The 18,460-nt window shown below is 42.1% G+C and overlaps 1 protein-coding gene across 9 annotated transcripts in view; it reads left to right on the forward strand.

Annotated features, from left to right (window-relative positions):
* Positions 1 to 18,460, forward strand: part of LOC135558687 (astrotactin-1-like) — a 247,105-nt gene that overhangs the window by 112,838 nt on the left and 115,807 nt on the right. For all 9 annotated transcript variants that reach the window (XM_064992716.1, XM_064992721.1, XM_064992717.1 and 6 more), the window contains 2 exons: positions 1,724 to 1,918; positions 11,499 to 11,626. In XM_064992716.1, coding sequence (XP_064848788.1) covers positions 1,724 to 1,918; positions 11,499 to 11,626 — 323 coding nt within the window. The remainder of the gene's footprint in view (positions 1 to 1,723; positions 1,919 to 11,498; positions 11,627 to 18,460) is intronic.

The raw sequence follows: 18,460 nt of genomic DNA on the forward strand, positions 1-18,460 counted from the left end.
TGTTAGCCATCTGGGATCCAATGGGAGGAGGAAAGACACCGTCTGGTACAAGTCAACATGACAGCTGTAAGTTGGGGAGGAGTGAGGACTTTGGGGCAGAGGTCAGGTCAGAAGAAAGGAGGAAGAACAGATATCACTAAGGTTCTGAACATCACTGGCTGTTCAGATATTTAGGAGGAGATTCAGCATAGGAGAAAGGGTTAAATATCTGTGCTTGTGTGAATGTCTTTTGTCGGTTCAGCTGTTTGATCCTCTGGGATGAGTGAACTTGGTTTAAGCTTTCATAGTGTCCGTCAAGTTCTTACTTTGATAATTAGAACCTAACAATGTGTAGTAATAGTATTGCCTTCTTTTTCACTTCAGTAGATTCCTGGTGATGGCATTGTCATGACATACTTTTAGTAGGAAAGCGAAGTGCACCAGTATGTCTTTTAAATGTCAGCTGTGCAGTGCGTTAGTCACTCAGGGTGATTTGTCTCTTCGCCTTGGAGAGGTTGTCTCTTAAAAGAGAAAGATCTCTTGACCTCTCTTTTAATGTCAAGTCTTCTCCTGACACAAAAGTATTTCTGACTGTAGGTGACAAACGTGCTTAATTGTCTGTCATATGAAACATGATAATATGACAGGAAAAGTGAACCAGTTTATATGCAGTGTGGATTAGGACTGCATTATGGACAAAATATATCTAACCCTCTTTAGTGACACTTTCCTGTAGAAAGAAGTGTCATCATGAAGAAAGGGTATTTCACTTTAATCCCAGGCCCATTGCCTTTGATATATTTTACATTGCTCGCTAGACACTGGAATGTCAAAGTGTCATAAATATGAAAGAGTCGAGAGGACTCACTGTTTGGATTATTCCCTTTCAGAAAAATGAAATGTGGTGTTTTTTTGTTCACTGAATTTAATTAATAGCACCATACAACAAAGCTAGAATTGATTGGCACACTATAATTATGAGGAGGCCTATTTTGTGAATCTCCTTGAACTAGGGCATAAAGGGGTGCACTTCTGAGTAAATAGTGAGCCATGAACACAAGTAAAATAAGTCAATAATCCTGACAGATAGCCATAGTGATGTTTACATAATGTCAAGATGGAATTTCATGTACTCTTCAGTCAGTCACTAAGGCAGCCCAATTCTGATATTTTTTCTGCTAATTGGTCTTTTGACCAATCACATCAGATCTTTTTATATATTTTTTTAGAGCTGATCTGATTGGTCAAAAGACCAATTAGTGAGAAAAAGATCAGAATTGGGATGCCTGTGTAAATGTTTATTTTAGATTTGTTTTATTTAACCTTTATTTAACCAGGTAGGCAAGTTGAGAACAAGTTCTCATTTGCAACTGCGACCTGGCCAAGATAAAGCAAAGCAGTTCGACACATATAACAACAGAGTTACACATGGAGTAAAACAAACATACAGTCAATAATACAGTAGACAAATAAGTCTTTATACAATGTGAGCAAATGAAAAAATACAGCCAAAGGGACCTATTCAACTAAATCAGTTTCCAGTATAAGTTTTTTAAAAACAACCTCATTTTTTATCTCTGTATTGACTTGAATTACAAAACAGAATTCGGTTTAGGGTTTAAATATATGACTACATTTCTTAGAAGCTTCATGTATAATGTAGATTAAACACAGTCTATTTGAATAGAATGTAAGAGCACATCAGCTCACACTGCTCCCCTTTTTTTTATGGCTGCCATTGTAGTTGTATTGAGGATTACAAGAAAGGTCAAGATGGTCGTTCCTGCCAGCCCCTGTCTGAAGCCTGTACCGAGGGACTGGACTGTGGGGAGACAGCTGACATCCCAGCCAACCAAACCATTTTTGGGGATCTCTTCTATGGCTACAACAACCACACCAAGGAGATCACCTCTGGGCAGATCCTCAAAGCTACCTTCAGGTAATGTATGAGTTGTGTCATGGGTTATAGTTTGTATATAAAATAGGAATGATTCATGGTTGATTCATGGTTGATTCACGGTTGATTCATGGTTATTTAATTCGTCCTCAGCTACAGGAAAACGTTTACTAAAAAAAAACATTTAAATGAATGTATACAATGGGCAGAGATGTATAGTATACTAAAGCAAGATGAGAGACTAATGCACTCAGAAGATTAATATGTATTCTATGGCAACTTCTGTCCACAATGAAAATTACCAAAATGATGTACATCTAAATAGTGTATCTTGTGAATGAGGATCTATAGATCTGCTTTTAATATCTAAAGAAATGCACAGCAGGCCCTGTTTTGTGAATGTGAGTTATGTGGCAGCATGCTTTGTGGGCTGCTTAATTACCATCGTCCACTCACGATGCTTCCTTTCCGCTGAAGTCAGGAAGTCGGGTCACGGAAATCATCTACGGTCCTGAAAATGTCATTTGTGTGCACATGGATCCCGCAGCCAGAGGCAGTGCATCCACTTACAATATGTCACGTGAATGCTCGAGGAAGGCGAACAAGGGAAAGTTAATATCATCAAGTACTGTAGCTAAATCTCAAATGCTCTGATCTCATTTTGAAAGCACCGGGAGAGACAGCCAGGGTTTCAGACAGACTTTGAAAAATACAAAATGCTCCTGTGCAGAGTGCAGCCAGACATGGTGCTGGAGAAAGCCTCTTTGGGGAGCCATGGTTAATGCAAACCCTAATTATACAAGATGGCAAGAAGTGAATTAAAAGTGACCAGGAGCCAGTTTGGTGTAATGGAACGTAATTGGAGCAGATGAAACTTTGAATGTGCAATGAACAAAGGGTCTGCTGCGCTGCTGCGCTGGTGCCTACCTTGGGTTCATTAAGCCTCACAAGAATGCCATACTGATGTGACAATTAATTGGAAACTAAAGAAAATAGTCAAAACTTTGGTACACAGGAGGAATAGTACTGGGAAGTCGAGATTACTGCTGATGATATAGTATTGCAGGGAACTTCAAACTTAATTTAGAAAAGTAGTATGAATAAACATTCTCTCAATGATAAAAACAATTGCTAGTTTACTGATATTAAATGCTGGGGTTCATTAATTAATTTCTGACATTTGAATTGTATTATTTTAAAGGAGAAAAATGTATTTTAACTTGAGGTAAATAGGTAAATACAATTTAATATCAGAAATAAAATGTTGTCCATTGACTGACACCCCATGGAGAGGAATAAGCCCTTGTGTGACTCGTGCATGGTTTACAAAGAGAATCACTGTGAGAGACATCCTGGGAAAAAAGGAGAGAAGAACTTGGATTATTCTGTTTCATACCAGCCTGGTGCTTGGAGTTTCATTGGCGCTTCATCAAAAGCTCCACCCCACGGTTCTGGAGTGTCACAAAGCATCTGTTTCACTCTTTGACAGTAAACTTATGAAATGCAAGGAAGTCCAATTTTAACACGGTCTAATCATTAACGTAGCATGCAAAAAGTAAGGAAACTTCAACTATCCTGAAAAAAATCCTGAAAAGTACAGAAACAACACATAGTTGCTGGATAGAAACAGAAATGTGGTTCTCCCAACTCCCAAGCTCCCCTCTACCACACTACTGTACACAAAACGTTTCACAAACTATACAAAATGTGCACATTTCCTTATAGTCAAGTATGACTGTTGATCTTTTATTCATTTGAAATAGAGGCATCCCACCCCTACCTTTTTATTTAGTCTGGCTGGAACAACAAAGGGAAAGAAATTAAAGGACACATCTAGCAGAGTGAGAAGGTGGCCACTGGCGCTTCACAGCCGGTGTTGCTGGAATAAGATGAGGCTAGCCTGTACCCACTCAGCAGGAGCAGAGTCTGCTGAATGGCCAGGCTCCAGGCTTTGCCACAGAGCTGCGTCTGATTCTATCCACACAGAGCTGTGGGCCCTGCTTTCGTGCTCACCAGCCTCTAAAACACTCTTCATGTTTTTTAAAAAGGTAGTTGTCGTTCTCTGAATCGCTCCTGCTGAATTTCAGAGTCGGCTTGGTAATTATTATTTCAAAAGTTCCAATTTTCTGTGGAGGATTGGAGGTAAATAAGAGGTGTCATACAATCTTAGCCGGAGCTTTTATGTGGCCAAGACTGGCCGGGACACAGAGTTTTATAACAAGAGCACATAAGGGGATATTCCATTAAACATTTTTTCTTCTCTTTCTCTTGAGCACAGAGAGAGATGGGATGGGATCTTAGCTGAGATGAATGGTCCTGTTTTGTATGTCTACAGACTTAGTAGTGATGCGATTTCCCACTGGTAGATCTAAATGTCTCTGAGGGAGACAGTGAAGTACTTTTTTTTTACCTTTATTTAACCAGGCAAGTCAGTTAAGATCACATTCTTATTTTCAATGACGGCCTGGGAACAGTGGGTTAACTGCCTGTTCAGGGGCAGAACGACAGATTTGTACCTTGTCAGCTCGGGGGTTTGAACTTGCAACCTTCCGGTTACTAGTCCAACGCTCTAACCACAAGGCTACCCTGCCACCCCACATTAGAACCTCTTCTCATTATTTCCTCCCTTTGGCTCCAAGTCCTTCTTTCTCCTTGCTCTCTCTCTCCTTGCTCTCTCTCTCATTGCTCTCTCTCCTTTCTCTCTCTCTCCTTGCTCTCTCTCTCTCCTTGCTCTCTCTCTCTCCTTGCTCTCTCTCTCTCCTTGCTCTCTCTCTCTCCTTGCTCTCTCTCTCTCTCTCCTTGCTCTCTCTCTCTCCTTGCTCTCTCTCTCCTTGCTCTCTCTCTCCTTGCTCTCTCTCTCTCATTGCTCTCTCTCTCTCCTTGCTCTCTCTCTCTCTCTCCTTGCTCTCTCTCTCTCTCTCCTTGCTCTCTCTCTCTCTCTCCTTGCTCTCTCTCTCTCTCCTTGCTCTCTCTCTCTCTCCTTGCTCTCTCTCTCTCTCTTGCTCTCTCTCTCTCCTTGCTCTCTCTCTCTCTCCTTGCTCTCTCTCTCTCCTTGCTCTCTCTCTCCTTACTCTCTCTCTCTCTCTCTCATTACTCCACACAACATGCTTAGATCAGGTTTTAATGAATATTTTTGTGTCCTTTGTTCTCATTAGGGCTGCTTGGGATCGTGATTTAGACCACATTTCCAAACTACTTGGTGGGGTGTCTCCTCTCACCCCCTCAGAGGAGGAACACCTTTATCTACCCGCTTAATTAAAATATACAATTTCTGTGTGAGCTAGATTGATTATATTAAGCACCGGAGGGCATTGCCTCAATTATTGGACATTGTAAAGTTCTTACCCCAGCCCCATTCCATCACTTGTCGTCTGATATTAGCAGGGGGAATACAATTTTTTTTATATATATCATAATCAAAAAGTCAAAAATATCACTGAGGTATGTCATAGTTGAAATAATAAAGTTGGCTGAAACCCTGAAACAGTCAAAGGTTACATTTTTCATTTCCCAGCTATTACTCAAGAAGAGGCATATGGGAATGAACTCTTTCAAAGTGACCTAGACTTTCAAATGAAGAATAATATGCACAGGATGTACATATTATCTAAATAAATGTTTACTTTGGTTGGCTCTGTGTCACGCCTTGGTCTTAGTATTTTGTGTTTTAGTTAATTAGTTGGTCAGGCCAGGGTGTGACATGGGTTTATGTTATTGTGTTGTCGTATTGTGGTTTTTGTAGGCATTGGGATTGTGGTTGATTAGGGGTGTGTTTAGTTTAGTTTTGGCTGCCTGAGGCGGTTCTCAATCAGAGTCAGGTGATTCTTGTTGTCTCTGATAGGGAACCGTATTTAGGTAGCCTGGGTTTCACTGTGTATTTCGTGGGTGATTGTTCCTGTCTCTGTGTAGTGTTCACCAGATAGGCTGTAATAGGTTTCACGTTCCGTTTGTTGTTTTTGTATTTATTAGTTATTTCATGTATCGTTCAGTTTTTTCTTCATTAAAGACATGAGTAACCACCACGCTGCATTTCGGTCCGACTCTCATTCAACAAACGAAGAACGGCGTTACAGAATCACCCACCACACACGGACCGAGCGGCGTGGTAACAGGCAGCGACAGCGGAGTTGGAGAGGCAATCACGACGGCGCAGAGGGAAGCCCGGGAATCAGCCCCAAAAATTTATTGGGGGAGGGCTTACAGGGAGTATGGCTGCGCCAGGTAGGAGACCTGCGCAAACTCCCTGTGCTTACCGGGGGGCTAGAGAGACCGGGCAGGCACCGTGTTATGCAGTGGTGCGCACGGTGTCCCCAGTGCGGGTGCATAGCCCGGTGCGGTATATTTCAGCTCCGCGTATCGGCCGGGCTAGATTGAGCGTTGAGCCAAATGCCATGAAGCCGGCTCTACGCATCTGGTCCCCAGTGCGTCTCCTTGGGCCGGCTTACATGGCACCAGCCTTGCGCTCGGTGTCTCCGGTTCGCCTACATAGCCCAGTGCAGGCTATTCCACCTCGCCGCACTGGCAGGGCGACCGAGAGTATTCAAACGGGTAAGGTTGGGCAGGCTCGGTGCTCAAGAGCTCCAGTGCGCCTGCATGGTCCGGTCTATCCAGTACCACCTCCACACCCCAGCCCTCCAGTAGCAGCTCCCCGCACCAGGCTTCCTGTGCGTGTCCTCGGCCCAATACCACCAGTGCCAGCACCACACATCAGGCCTACAGTGCGCCTCGCTTCTCCTGTGCTGTCGGAGCCTTTTTCCTCTCCTGCGCTGTCGGAAGTCTCCCGCCTGTTCAGCGCTTCTAGAGCCTTCCTCCTCTACAGTGCTGCCGGAGCCTCCTGCCTGTTCGGAGCAGCCTGAGCTGCCAGTCTGCATGGAGCAGCCAGAGATGCCAGTCTGCATGGGGCAGCCAGAGCTGCCAGTCTGCATGGAGCAGCCAGAGCTGCCAGTCTGCATGGAGCAGCTAGAGCTGCCAGTCTGCATGGAGCAGCTAGAGCTGCCAGTCTGCATGGAGCTGCCAGTCTGCATGGAGCTGCCAGTCTGCTAGGAGCTGCCAGTCTGCATGGAGCAGCTAGAGCTGCCAGTTTGCAAGGAGCTGCCAGTTTGCAAGGAGCTGCCAGTCTGCAAAGAGCTGCCAGTCTGCATGGAGCAGCCAGAGCTGCCAGTCTGCATGGAGCAGCTAGAGCTGCCAGTCTGCATGGAGCAGCTAGAGCTGTCAGTCTGCTTGGAGCAGCCAGAGCTGTCAGTCTGCTTGGAGCAGCCAGAGCTGTCAGTCTGCTTGGAGCAGCCAGAGCTGCCAGTCTGCATGGAGCTGCCAGTCTGCATGGAGTTGCCAGTCTGCAAGGATCTGCCAGTCAGCCAGACTCTTCCAGATCTGCCAGTCAACCAGACTCTTCCAGATCTGCCAGTCAGCCAGACTCTTCCAGATCTGCCAGTCAGCCAGACTCTTCCAGATCTGCCAGTCAGCCAGACTCTTCCAGATCTGCCAGTCAGCCAGACTCTTCCAGATCTGCCAGTCAGCCAGACTCTTCCAGATCTGCCAGTCAGCCAGACTCTTCCAGATCTGCCAGTCAGCCAGACGCTTCCAGATCTGCCAGTCAACCAGACTCTTCCAGATCTGCCAGTCAACCAGACTCTTCCAGATCTGCCAGTCAACCAGACTCTTCCAGATCTGCCAGTCAACCAGACTCTTCCAGATCTGCCAGTCAACCAGACTCTTCAAGATCTGCTAGTCAACCAGACTCTTCCAGATCTGCCAGTCAGCCAGGATCTGCCAGAACCGCCAGCCAGCCAGGATCTGCCGGATTCAACTGCCTGGCTGGGCTTCCTCTCAGTGCTGGGCTGCCCCTCAGTCCCGAGCTGCCCCTCAGTCCCGAGCTTCCCCTCAGTCCCGAGCTGCTTCAGTCCCGAGCTGCCCCTCAGTCACGAGCTACTCCTCAGATCAGTGGGGTTCTGGGTGAGGACTATTAGGCCATGGTCGGCGGCGAGGGTGGATTATCCCAGGGCGCGAAGGGAAGGAACTATGACATTAGTTATTTCATGTATTGTTCAGTTTTTTCTTCATTGAAGACATGAGTAACCACCACGCTGCATTTCGGTCCGACTCTCATTCAACAAACGAAGAACGACGTTACACTCTGATCTTGAAAAAATACTGAAATATTTTTTTGCCATCTATGCTCACCTCATCCCGTTATTACTATTTTTTTAGATTCCAAAGTCCAAAGAAAACTCACTAAATTAAACTGTTGGTTTTCCATTTTTAGATCACAGGAACTGTAATTGACTATGTTAATATGAAATTGGCTTTAAGCCAGTTTAACAATGGCATATTTCATACAGACGTAACTTCTTCTTGACAATACAAATTAATCACAATGGCACATTCAAACCATTTTACCTTCTAGGCCCAAGGTGCATTATAAATACCCTTTTCTACATTTTCTTTGCTTAGGAGATAAGTATTGTTATACTATGCCTAAAGCAACACATTTGATATGTATGAGTCTAGTTTCCATGGTTTTAATGACTGTTAACAATGTGTTCCTCTTCCTTACCCCTGGCCATGGAATGGCCATACAAATGAATTGGCATGTAATGGTATTATTTCAGTGTTTCCAATGGAGGGTCAGGTTTCATTTTCAGAAAATGCCACCAAAGGGGTCGATTTTAGCTAATATGCACAGCCATTTTACAGTTACATCCAGTTCCTGCTATTTCCAAGTTCTTGAAAGCTAAAGTATATTTGACACTGCTTATAGATATTTAATATCGATAGGACTATTGCTGTTTACAGTTATGAAAAATTATGTAATTGGCTTCGAAGGGATAAATGACTATTTCAGAGGTGGTTATAAGATATACAGTGGGGCAAAAAAGTATTTAGTCAGCCACCAATTGTGCATGTTCTCCCACTTAAAAATATGAGAGAGGCCTGTAATTTTCATCATAGGTACACTTCAACTATGACAGACAAAATGAGAAAAATAAATCCAGAAAATCACATTGTAGGAGTTTTAATTTATTTATTTGCAAATTACTAAATACTTTTTTTGCCCCACTGTATGTCACGCCCTGATCTGTTTCACCTGTCTCCACCCCCTCCAGGTGTCGCTTATTTCCCCCAGAGTATTTATCCCCATGTTTCCTGTCTCTCTGTGCCAGTCTTGTATGTTTCCAAGTCAACCAGCATTTTTCCCGTCCTCCTGCTTTTTGCATTCTCCCTTTTCTAGTCCTCCTGGCTTTGACCCTTGCCTGTTTCTGGACTTTGTACCCGCCTGCCTGACCATTTTGCCTGCCTTAACCACGAGCCTGTCTGCCACTTTGTACCTCCGGGTTTTGACCTTTTTGCCTGTCCACGACCATTCTCCTGCCTACCACTTTGGATTAATAAACATTGTAAGACTCCAACCATCTGCATCCTGTGTCTGCATTTGGGTCTTGATAATATATTAAGTAATGGAAGTGTGATGCTCAATCATTGACTATGAATAAGGTTGCTTCAAGTCCGGCATTTGTGTTTGGAACATGGAAATGACGTAATGCTCCTTTCATAGAGCAGTTATTTTCCCTCAGTGATGAATAATAGGAGGGGTTTGCAACTGCAAATGCTGTTTATTATTGTGTTTACATGTGTGGCTGTTAACCATCAAGTCAAAAGAACTCAATTTAATATGAGTAGATGTATACTCTAGATGTGCTGTACAGAGCCATTGCTCAGCTACACGAGGGGTATTATTTATTTTTCTTCTGTAGTTATATCATTATTGTACAGATTGGATTTCATTATTTGCCTGTTCTAAAATCTTTGTAACTGGTATCCCCATTCATGTGGTTATTCATGATTCCGGATTTTGAGGAGAAATCGAGATTTTGGATTAAGGATCACCTTTCAAACTCAAATCTTCGTCATCAGTGACTCTTACCAGAAACATGAATGCATGCAGAGAAGTCAGTATAAAGAAGAAAGTGCTTCTATTTAACTTCCAGGTACCTCCGCTGGTCCTTTTATGGAGAAAGTGAAAGCTTTAGTGGCAGTACAGTTTTTTTTCATATTCAATTCAAAGTAATTTGCCCTTTAAGATCCACTCTTTTTCTAACTTTTCAAATGGACTCTTTGGAGTGGATATTATCACTATTGTAATGAATGAATGCAGTGAGCAGAGACAGGGATGAGTATATCAGGAAGAGCAGGATTAAGGCCAGGCACCACAGGCTGAAATGACATTTTTGTGACTACTGCAGCTATACATTTTTTGATTTGTTGGTATTTTGGTCCATTCATGTTAGTATTTTCAAAAAGTAAACATAAAAAGTGATAAATATATTGATGAAAATTGATGTTTTCCTTAGTTTCTCATTCTATCGTCATCAAAATGTCATCAATTTTAAACACTTAAGGGCCTCCTGGGTGGCGCAGTGGTTAAGGGCGCTGTACTGCAGCGCCAGCTGTGCCACCAGAGACTCTGGGTTTGCGCCCAGGCTCTGTTGTAACCGGCCGCGACCGGGAGGTCCGTGGGGTGACACACAATTGGCCTAGCGTCATCCGGGTTTGGCCGGTAGGGATGTCCTTGTCTAATCGCGCACCAGCGACTCGTGTGGCGGGCTGGGTCCAGTGCACGCTAACCAAGGTTGCCAGGTGCACAGTGTTTCCTCCGACACATTGGTGCGGCTGGCTTCCTGGTTGGATGCACCTGTTTTAAGAAGCAGTGCGGCTTGGTTGGGTTGTGTATCGGAGGACGCATGAATTTCAACCTTCGTCTCTCCCGAGCCCTACGGGAGTTGTAGCGATGAGACAAGATAGTAGCTACTACCATGATACCATGAAATTGGGGAGAAAAAGGGGTAAAAAAAATAAAAATTAACCACTTTAAAATGGACATACATCCATAATTACACATGCTTTAAAAACAAACCGGACTATATTTTATGTAGTAACATACTTCGAAGAGATCGTGATTATGTTTTGGTGTTTGGTGTTTGGTAATCTTAATTCAGTGTACCTGTCTTGGAGTGCCATTTTTCCAAAGTCAGACTCTTCCAACACGCCAGGCGGAAAGAGGTTTTCGAGCTTTTTGAGAGGTTTTTGAGTTTTTGAGCTTCAGCCACTACAATAAACAGTAAGTCTCTAGCATAAACACACGGAAGCTATTCGATATTAAAAATGTCGTCACCATGTGACGCACGGGTGTGTCAATCAACTTTAGGGGGAGCCTTACACATGAACAAAATTAGCCTATCAGGTTAGGAACTGGAGGAGAATCACAGAATAAAAGGATATTTAACATAATGAAAAATGGCATGTTTGATGTAGAAGTCTCTGATTCTCCCTGCATGCTCACATACAGTATTTCCTGTGGATTTACTTAACCATCTGCCAGAAAACTATGAATGATTCTCGCTGAAACGTGTTGGTTTTAACAATAAATAATACTTTGTATCGACTACCACTATCCTCCAAGAGTTGCTGAATTTCCTCTTCATATTCAGAAGATACTGCTTTGCAATTTGTTAATGATTGACACTGGCTCTTCTCTGCCTTATTCCCTCTCTCCCTCATAAGGCCTAGTTGGATGGGTGAGTAATTGTGGGTCTCTAAATAGGCTGTTTTGTCATACTTAATCCAGGCAGAAGAACTTTGCCCGAGGCATCGAGCAGCAGCTCCCAGATGGCATGGTTGTGGCATCAGTTCCAACCGAGGTGCAATGCCACGAAGAGCTGTCAGACCCAGTCCCTGACCCAGACTATCTCACAGGTAGGACCAATTTGGAATCTATAGATTTTGTCCCTTATTTTGTCATTTTGACGTATACCAAGAAGCTTCGTATATTGTGCAATATCGGTTTTTCTTAAAGTGGAGAAAACCCTCTAGAGGGAATGTCAGAGGCAGCAGAGTGCAGCTGATTTGATTGGCTAGTAGCATGAAAACACAGGCAATAAACCCATGGGTTTAATTTCCAAGAAGAAACATCCAAGATTTTTTCAGAATTTAAGACTAACATGTCAGGCTAACATTTTGCCTTAAGCAGAGCCAATGTGTCCCATTATTTGGGTGTGTCTAAATTGAATTGACTATTGTCCAATATTCAATATTGCTGCTATGGTGGTGTTATAACCTGCAATTTTTTAAGAATGTGATTACGTCTGTCCCTTTCAGTGCTGAACTCAGTCACTAGCGCTGGTATTGCTGATGACTGACAAAGAAAATCATACATTTTGTCGCTATTCGCTATTGTCTTTCATTTTAATCTATACAATCAGCATGTTTTCCTCCTGACACCTGTATTGTCAAATAACCTTGTTTTGTGTTTTCATAAAACATTGCACGCCATCCACATCCACCTTCAACAACTTTTAAAAACGTGTGTGATTGAATCCAAACGGAAGTCTCTCGAAGTTACTCCACAATCCACATCCACAGAGTATGCCATGCTACCAAGCATGTCATCCAAGTAAATAATGAACTGGAAGGAAATGGGAGAAGATATTAACAAAATCATTTTTCATGAGGAAAGGGGCTGACCTGGATTGTGCCACTGCTGTCAGAATTCATTAGTCTTCAGATCTGAATTCTGTCTGGTGCTTCTCCACACTACAAGCACAGCACATGGTGCCAGCCATGCCATTTAGACAGAATACAGAGGTTCAATGTAAACCACCCTCATTAACAGAGGAAAAGATCCATCCTTGCTCCACCAAATGACTCAGGCTTCAATGTGCTGCATCTTTCATCATTCCATTCACATCTCCCATTTGCTGCTGTTGTTGGCAGGTACAACATTTTACTGTCCAATTCAACATTACTGCAAAGGGAGCTTAACAGGATATTTAACATTTGGATTAGGCCTATTCTACATTAGATAAATCTATTTCTGTCCTATTTCCTGGAAATGTAAAGACTCAGATCTTTACTTTCTAGTTTCTTCGTTTTATCATGATAATGAAGAAAGAAAAAAGCTAGATATATGCTGTGAAAACTGTAAAGCTGTTATCATACAGTATGTTGTAACGCTGTCATACAGTAGTCATTACAGTATAAAGGTTGTCTTCTCCATTAAAGCACTATCGAATTTGCACTGGGACAATTTACTCTTGCATATTACAAAGAAACTCACAGTGGAGATGAAATCTTGTAATCTCCACACAGAGTTATTCTTTAATGAGAAACCATTCAGCATTATTATGGTACCTTTGTTAATATGGCTTAGGGCTCCCGAGTGGCGCAGCGATCTAAGGCACTGCATCTCAGTGCTGGAGGCATCACTACAGACACCCTGTTTTGTTTTCAGGCTGTATCACAACCGGCTGTGATTGGGAGTCCCGTCGGGTGGTGCACAATTGGCCCAGCGTCATCCGGGTTTGGCCGGTGTAGGCCATCAATGTAAATAAGAATTTGTTCTTAACTGACTAGCCTAGTTAAATGAAAGTTAAATAAAAATAAATGAAATGTATGACTATGGTAATGGTACCTATGTTTAGATGCAACTGGCCTGATGCGTCCAGTTGTGCAACAAAACAAAGTCCATACTAATGTCCTAATTTGGATGGTTTATATGACCTCATATAGAAGGTGACTTAGACATTACAGGACGTCTCACTCCAAACCACATTTACAAGGTTATTTCTAAGGTAATGGATAAATAACAAAGACAGAATGGCATCAGTTAAAATGTGTTAAAATGAAACTTCTGAGGATATCCCAGGGCCTTGTCCCTCTGTGGAGTATAAACCTTTCTATCCAAGTGTTGCCGTGGGGCTGGAGGAGGGCCACAGCACAGGATCCCATCACCACTTCACCATGCCCAATGGTTGTGTTTCAAATTACACCCTATTCCCTAGTTAATGCAATACTTTTGACCAGGATCCATAAGGATCTGATCAAATGTAGTGCACTAAATGTTGTATATCCCCACTCTGGCTAGAATCCAGTAGGAATTACACATCACAATGTGACTTGCAGGCTTGATGTATCCTGTAAAATATGGGTTTCAGGCTACTGTATTTGGTAAAACTAGGCCCTCAAAAGAAGGCCTTATGAATGATGCATTATATTGTCTTAAATAATATAACATTAATGGCAACATATTCACTTAGGATCTCACTTGGTGAAGGCCACAGGACTGAAAATGAATAAATGCAACAACCATGTCTCTGTCACTAGCAAGCACAGTCACAGTACTGGTAACTCTAAAATGACACATTACTTGCACCTGTATGTTTAGAGTGTAGCATACATTCTTATGCATACAGGGTGTGGAGGCACTGAAGTCCATTCAGGCACAGTGATTATTGGGTTTTGCGCTCTGCTCTGAAACATGACATTGTCAGATGCAGAGTAGTCAAGAGAAAAATAACATGATTGGTCTCACCAGAGTCATAAAGAAAACCACAGTGGGCAAAACTGGTTGAAATTATGTAAATTATGTCATTTCAACCAGTTTTGCCCACTGGGAATATATACTGTAAATGCCAATGTCTGAGTGATTCATTGCAGATTTTATTTAGGTTTTACAATTTAGGTTTTACAAAATTCCCTATGCTATACTGTCTGAAAATCCTACACAGAATAATTGATCTTTCAAATTACCTGAAATGTATATCCTTACAAGGACTATTCTCCTTAATCAGCATTTTACTGAACATACACAGTCCTGAATGTGTATACCGGTATATGCATCCTTCCACTTTGATTGTATCATGTCAGAAAAAGTGAATTTACTGCAACTGGCATTTCATTGCTAACTTAGCTAATAGTCCATGGGACAGGGACAGAGACTATGAGGAAGTATCTGCTAGTGCTGTTGAGCAGTTGCCACCCTCCCTTGCTGATTTAGGCAGGTTGGTGCCATGGTCAGTGTATTTGTCACTATGTCAGCACTCCTTGCGCTACCTCTCCCGCCTCGCAGGGCAATGCATTCATCTTCCTATTCATCTCTGGGTTGGAAGTCATTCATCATAGGCCAGAGGGCTCCATCAATGATTCCAATGGGGAAGAGAGGGAGGCGAGGCTTTGAAAGGCAAATACATCTTAATTTAATTGGAAAGGTGGAAGCAGGTATGCTTTCACTGCCACTAAGCAGATTTCCCATAAGATGGAGAAAGAGAGAAGTCTTTTTAGCTTCTTTAAGCAAAAGGAATGACCAGCAGTCGTGGTACCTATTGTGGGGGGCTCGGAGGGCAGCTGGGTTTTTAGCAATTGTCTTCAGGAAACTCTCTCACAAAGGCAGTGGCTGTCATGTCCTCAGTGCTCAGATTGTCTAAATGTATATGAGCATCTGAATGAGTATAGTGAAAGTGTCAATTGAGAGGGAGAGAACAAAATGGGAAACACCACAGGTGAAAAGTACCATCAGTGTCAATCATTTGTGTGCTCTAGCACTAGATTAGATTCCATTGATCGTCAAACGAGTGGGCACTGGGTACTTTTTCCAGTTCGGAAAAAACGGCTGACACAGGAGTTTTGACGCACAGAGTTTTTATCTCCTTTGTGTTATTAGTTGCGCACAGGCAATCTCCGGAAGTCAAGTCCTAAAGCAAAAGTGACAGGTTCAGATCTTTAATAACCCAACAAATCCAATCAACAATCTCTCAGAAGCTTGAATAGCATCAATGTCGACATTTCCAGTTGCAGTGCGGGCAGGTCATCACAATCTAATTTAGTAGACCCCCTAGCCAGAAAAATGTATATACACTGTTCTAAACTCTCCAAAAAGCAGCTGTAATGCATGCTGATTCAACCAGCATCTGAAAATAGCTTTCATATTCCAATAACAATCTGGTGAATTCAGTTTTCACACAGAGCCATACAAATGGCATGGCTTAAGTCAATTGTTATTGACAAGATTTGTCTTCCTCTGCTAAACTGATAGCATCAGAGGAGGGTTTGCTGCTGGCTTACCTATTTTCTTTGTCATTCAGTGTGTTTGGTGAGGTGTGTGTTTGTGCACGTGTGTGTGACTGAGTGTGTCTTAGCTTCTTGCGTTCATGTCTCGCAGCTAATTTCTATCATGCTTCCACTGATAAGTTAACATTAAATCTTACCAAGTTGATCAATCTCAGACAGGTGGGATCCTCTGGATGCAATAGGTTCATTACAGTAGATGCAGCGGTAAACCAGAGGAACACACTGTTAGTTAGGCTCATATTCTGTTGTTCTAAATTCCAAGAATCCAGTACATTTCTGAGTAACTTTCCTGAATTATTCTCTCATTACTGTATTTGACCTATATCTTAGAAAGATAAAGCACAAATATAGCCTACAAGTCAATCCCAGCTGCACTAAATAAAGCACACATGATTCATTAATACATAGCTATGATCATTAATCTGGAATGACATTCACCCAAATTAATTACTCAGCCTCTACAAGTCTAACATTAAGAGGCTTAATTAAAATGAAAATCGATCTATAAAAATGAAGCAATAAGGAGATAAGTTGTAGCTGTCAAGGTCATATGATTGTTGGTACACCCTCAACTGAAGAGAAGTTATATTATTTTCATATTATCTGTTCTAGCCATCCCTCAGGGGTGTAACGTCCTCAGTGTCTCCAGACAATGGTTGCCTTTAAATGTGTCAGCATTGAGACGCCACATAATCTATATTTTATTAACTTGACGCAGGAAAGGAAGGGCATGCCTCCAGGGGCTTCTGTTGGTGTTCAATGCATTTCAGTTTCACCTTCCCATATACCTATTACTGTATCAGTTTATAGAATATGATTGTCTGGGTATATCTTTAGAGTAAAGTGGTCTAATGAATAATTTTGTGTTTTTAGACTCTTGCATTTCAACCTTTAAAATGTCATTTTTAAATTTCCAGTGTCTGCTACTGGGCTTCTAACCTGACCGTTTCCCCCTCTCATGTCAAGAGGGTTCCTGAGCTGGCAGAGTAGGTTTCCATATGATCTATCTGGTCATTCCTTGGCTGGCCATGGTTTGACCTGCAGTGTTAATAGCATTCTGTTCTGCTGCAGTTCCCTACTGGGAGGTTCAGGACCCATGAGCAGCTCCTGTCAGCTCACTTACCTTACTTACTGGTTTTGTGCCTTTTTACAGTAGATGTTTTGACTATTTCCTTTCCCACAGAACCATTCTGTGGCTCAGTTTATTTGCATCAGTCCTTTTTTATTTACATTTTATTTTACTTAACAATAAATGCCATCTCTATAATTAAGTTGAAAAAGTTTGAATAAATCACTAAAACATACATTGTAACACTCCAGTCAGGTGGTGTAGCTTATTCGCAATTTCATTGTGGCTTATCATAGCTGCACTAGCCTGACAAATGATGAGAGTGACAATAAGTGTTGTTTTGACTGACAGGCAATTTGTCTAAAACCTTGAAGCCAGTGTCATTTTATTTAAGTGAGTGTGGAATAGGTGAGACATTGAGTTTTCTTCCATAACATTTAAGTATTTAGTAGAATCTCTTATCCAGAGCGACATACAGGAGCAATTATAGTTAAGTGCCTTGCTCATGGGCACATTGGCAGATTTTTCACCTAGTCGGCTCAGGGATTCTAACCAGCAACCTTTCAGTTACTGGCCCAACGCTCTTAACCGCTAGCTTACCTGACAAACTTTTTTTTCTTAATATATGCGATTATATGTGAAAAGAAGCAGTTGATTTTTAGCAACAAAGGTTAAGTTAAGATATACTAACATTCCACAAAATTACATTAATGTCTGTTTTCCATGTACAAACCTAATTGTGTCACACTTAGGAGAGCCATGTTTAACATTCTAAAAGGATTCTCCTCTCTCTCTCTCTCTCTCTCCTCTCCTCATGTGCTATTAATTGGTTGCACAGTTACAGTAATTGTTTACTTGCCAAGGCAATTTGAATTTACAGACTGGTATATAAAGTTAACTAGTTTTACTACACAAGCAGAGCTTGTTCCCTAACTTCAAAGATAATTGCTATGTTAATATGGAATCAGACTCAGGCTTGTTCATGCATTCACATGCTACAACATATATTTCCTTTTACTAGGGCAGCAGGCAGCCTAGCGGTTAAGAGCGTTGGACCAGTAACTGAATGGTCGCTGGTTTGAATCCTGAGATGACGATGAAAAATCTTTAGCAACCCTAATTGCTCCTGTAAGTCGAATTGGATAAGAGTGTCTGCTAAATTACTCAAATGTAAAAAGAAAATGTTGCTTGAATCCCGAGCTGACAAGGTGGGCAATCTGTCTATGAGCACTTAACCCTAATTGCTCCAGGGTCACGGTTGATAATGGCTGGTCGTGACCCCACTCTCTGAGGGTGTGTCAGGGGCAGTTGGGATCTGCAAAAACACATGTTCAATTCACACATGTTTATAATACACACATGTACATATGTGAACTAATATGTGATTGGTACTGTAGCAACAGAACGTATGATGCACCAAACACGTCTAAACAGCATTGTTGTCTGAAAAGGATCTGAAAAAAATGTTTGGTACTGATGGGTAATAAAGGTCTTCACAACTTTATTCCTCAATTTCACCTTTTATTGTAAAAGATAAATGTGAACTTCGTCATCCAAACATCACACGGAACACATCCACAGCCAAACTCATTCCATAAACCAGTCTAAATAACAAG

This window comes from Oncorhynchus masou, chromosome 17 (assembly GCF_036934945.1).
Source record: "Oncorhynchus masou masou isolate Uvic2021 chromosome 17, UVic_Omas_1.1, whole genome shotgun sequence".
NCBI lineage: Eukaryota > Metazoa > Chordata > Actinopteri > Salmoniformes > Salmonidae > Oncorhynchus > Oncorhynchus masou.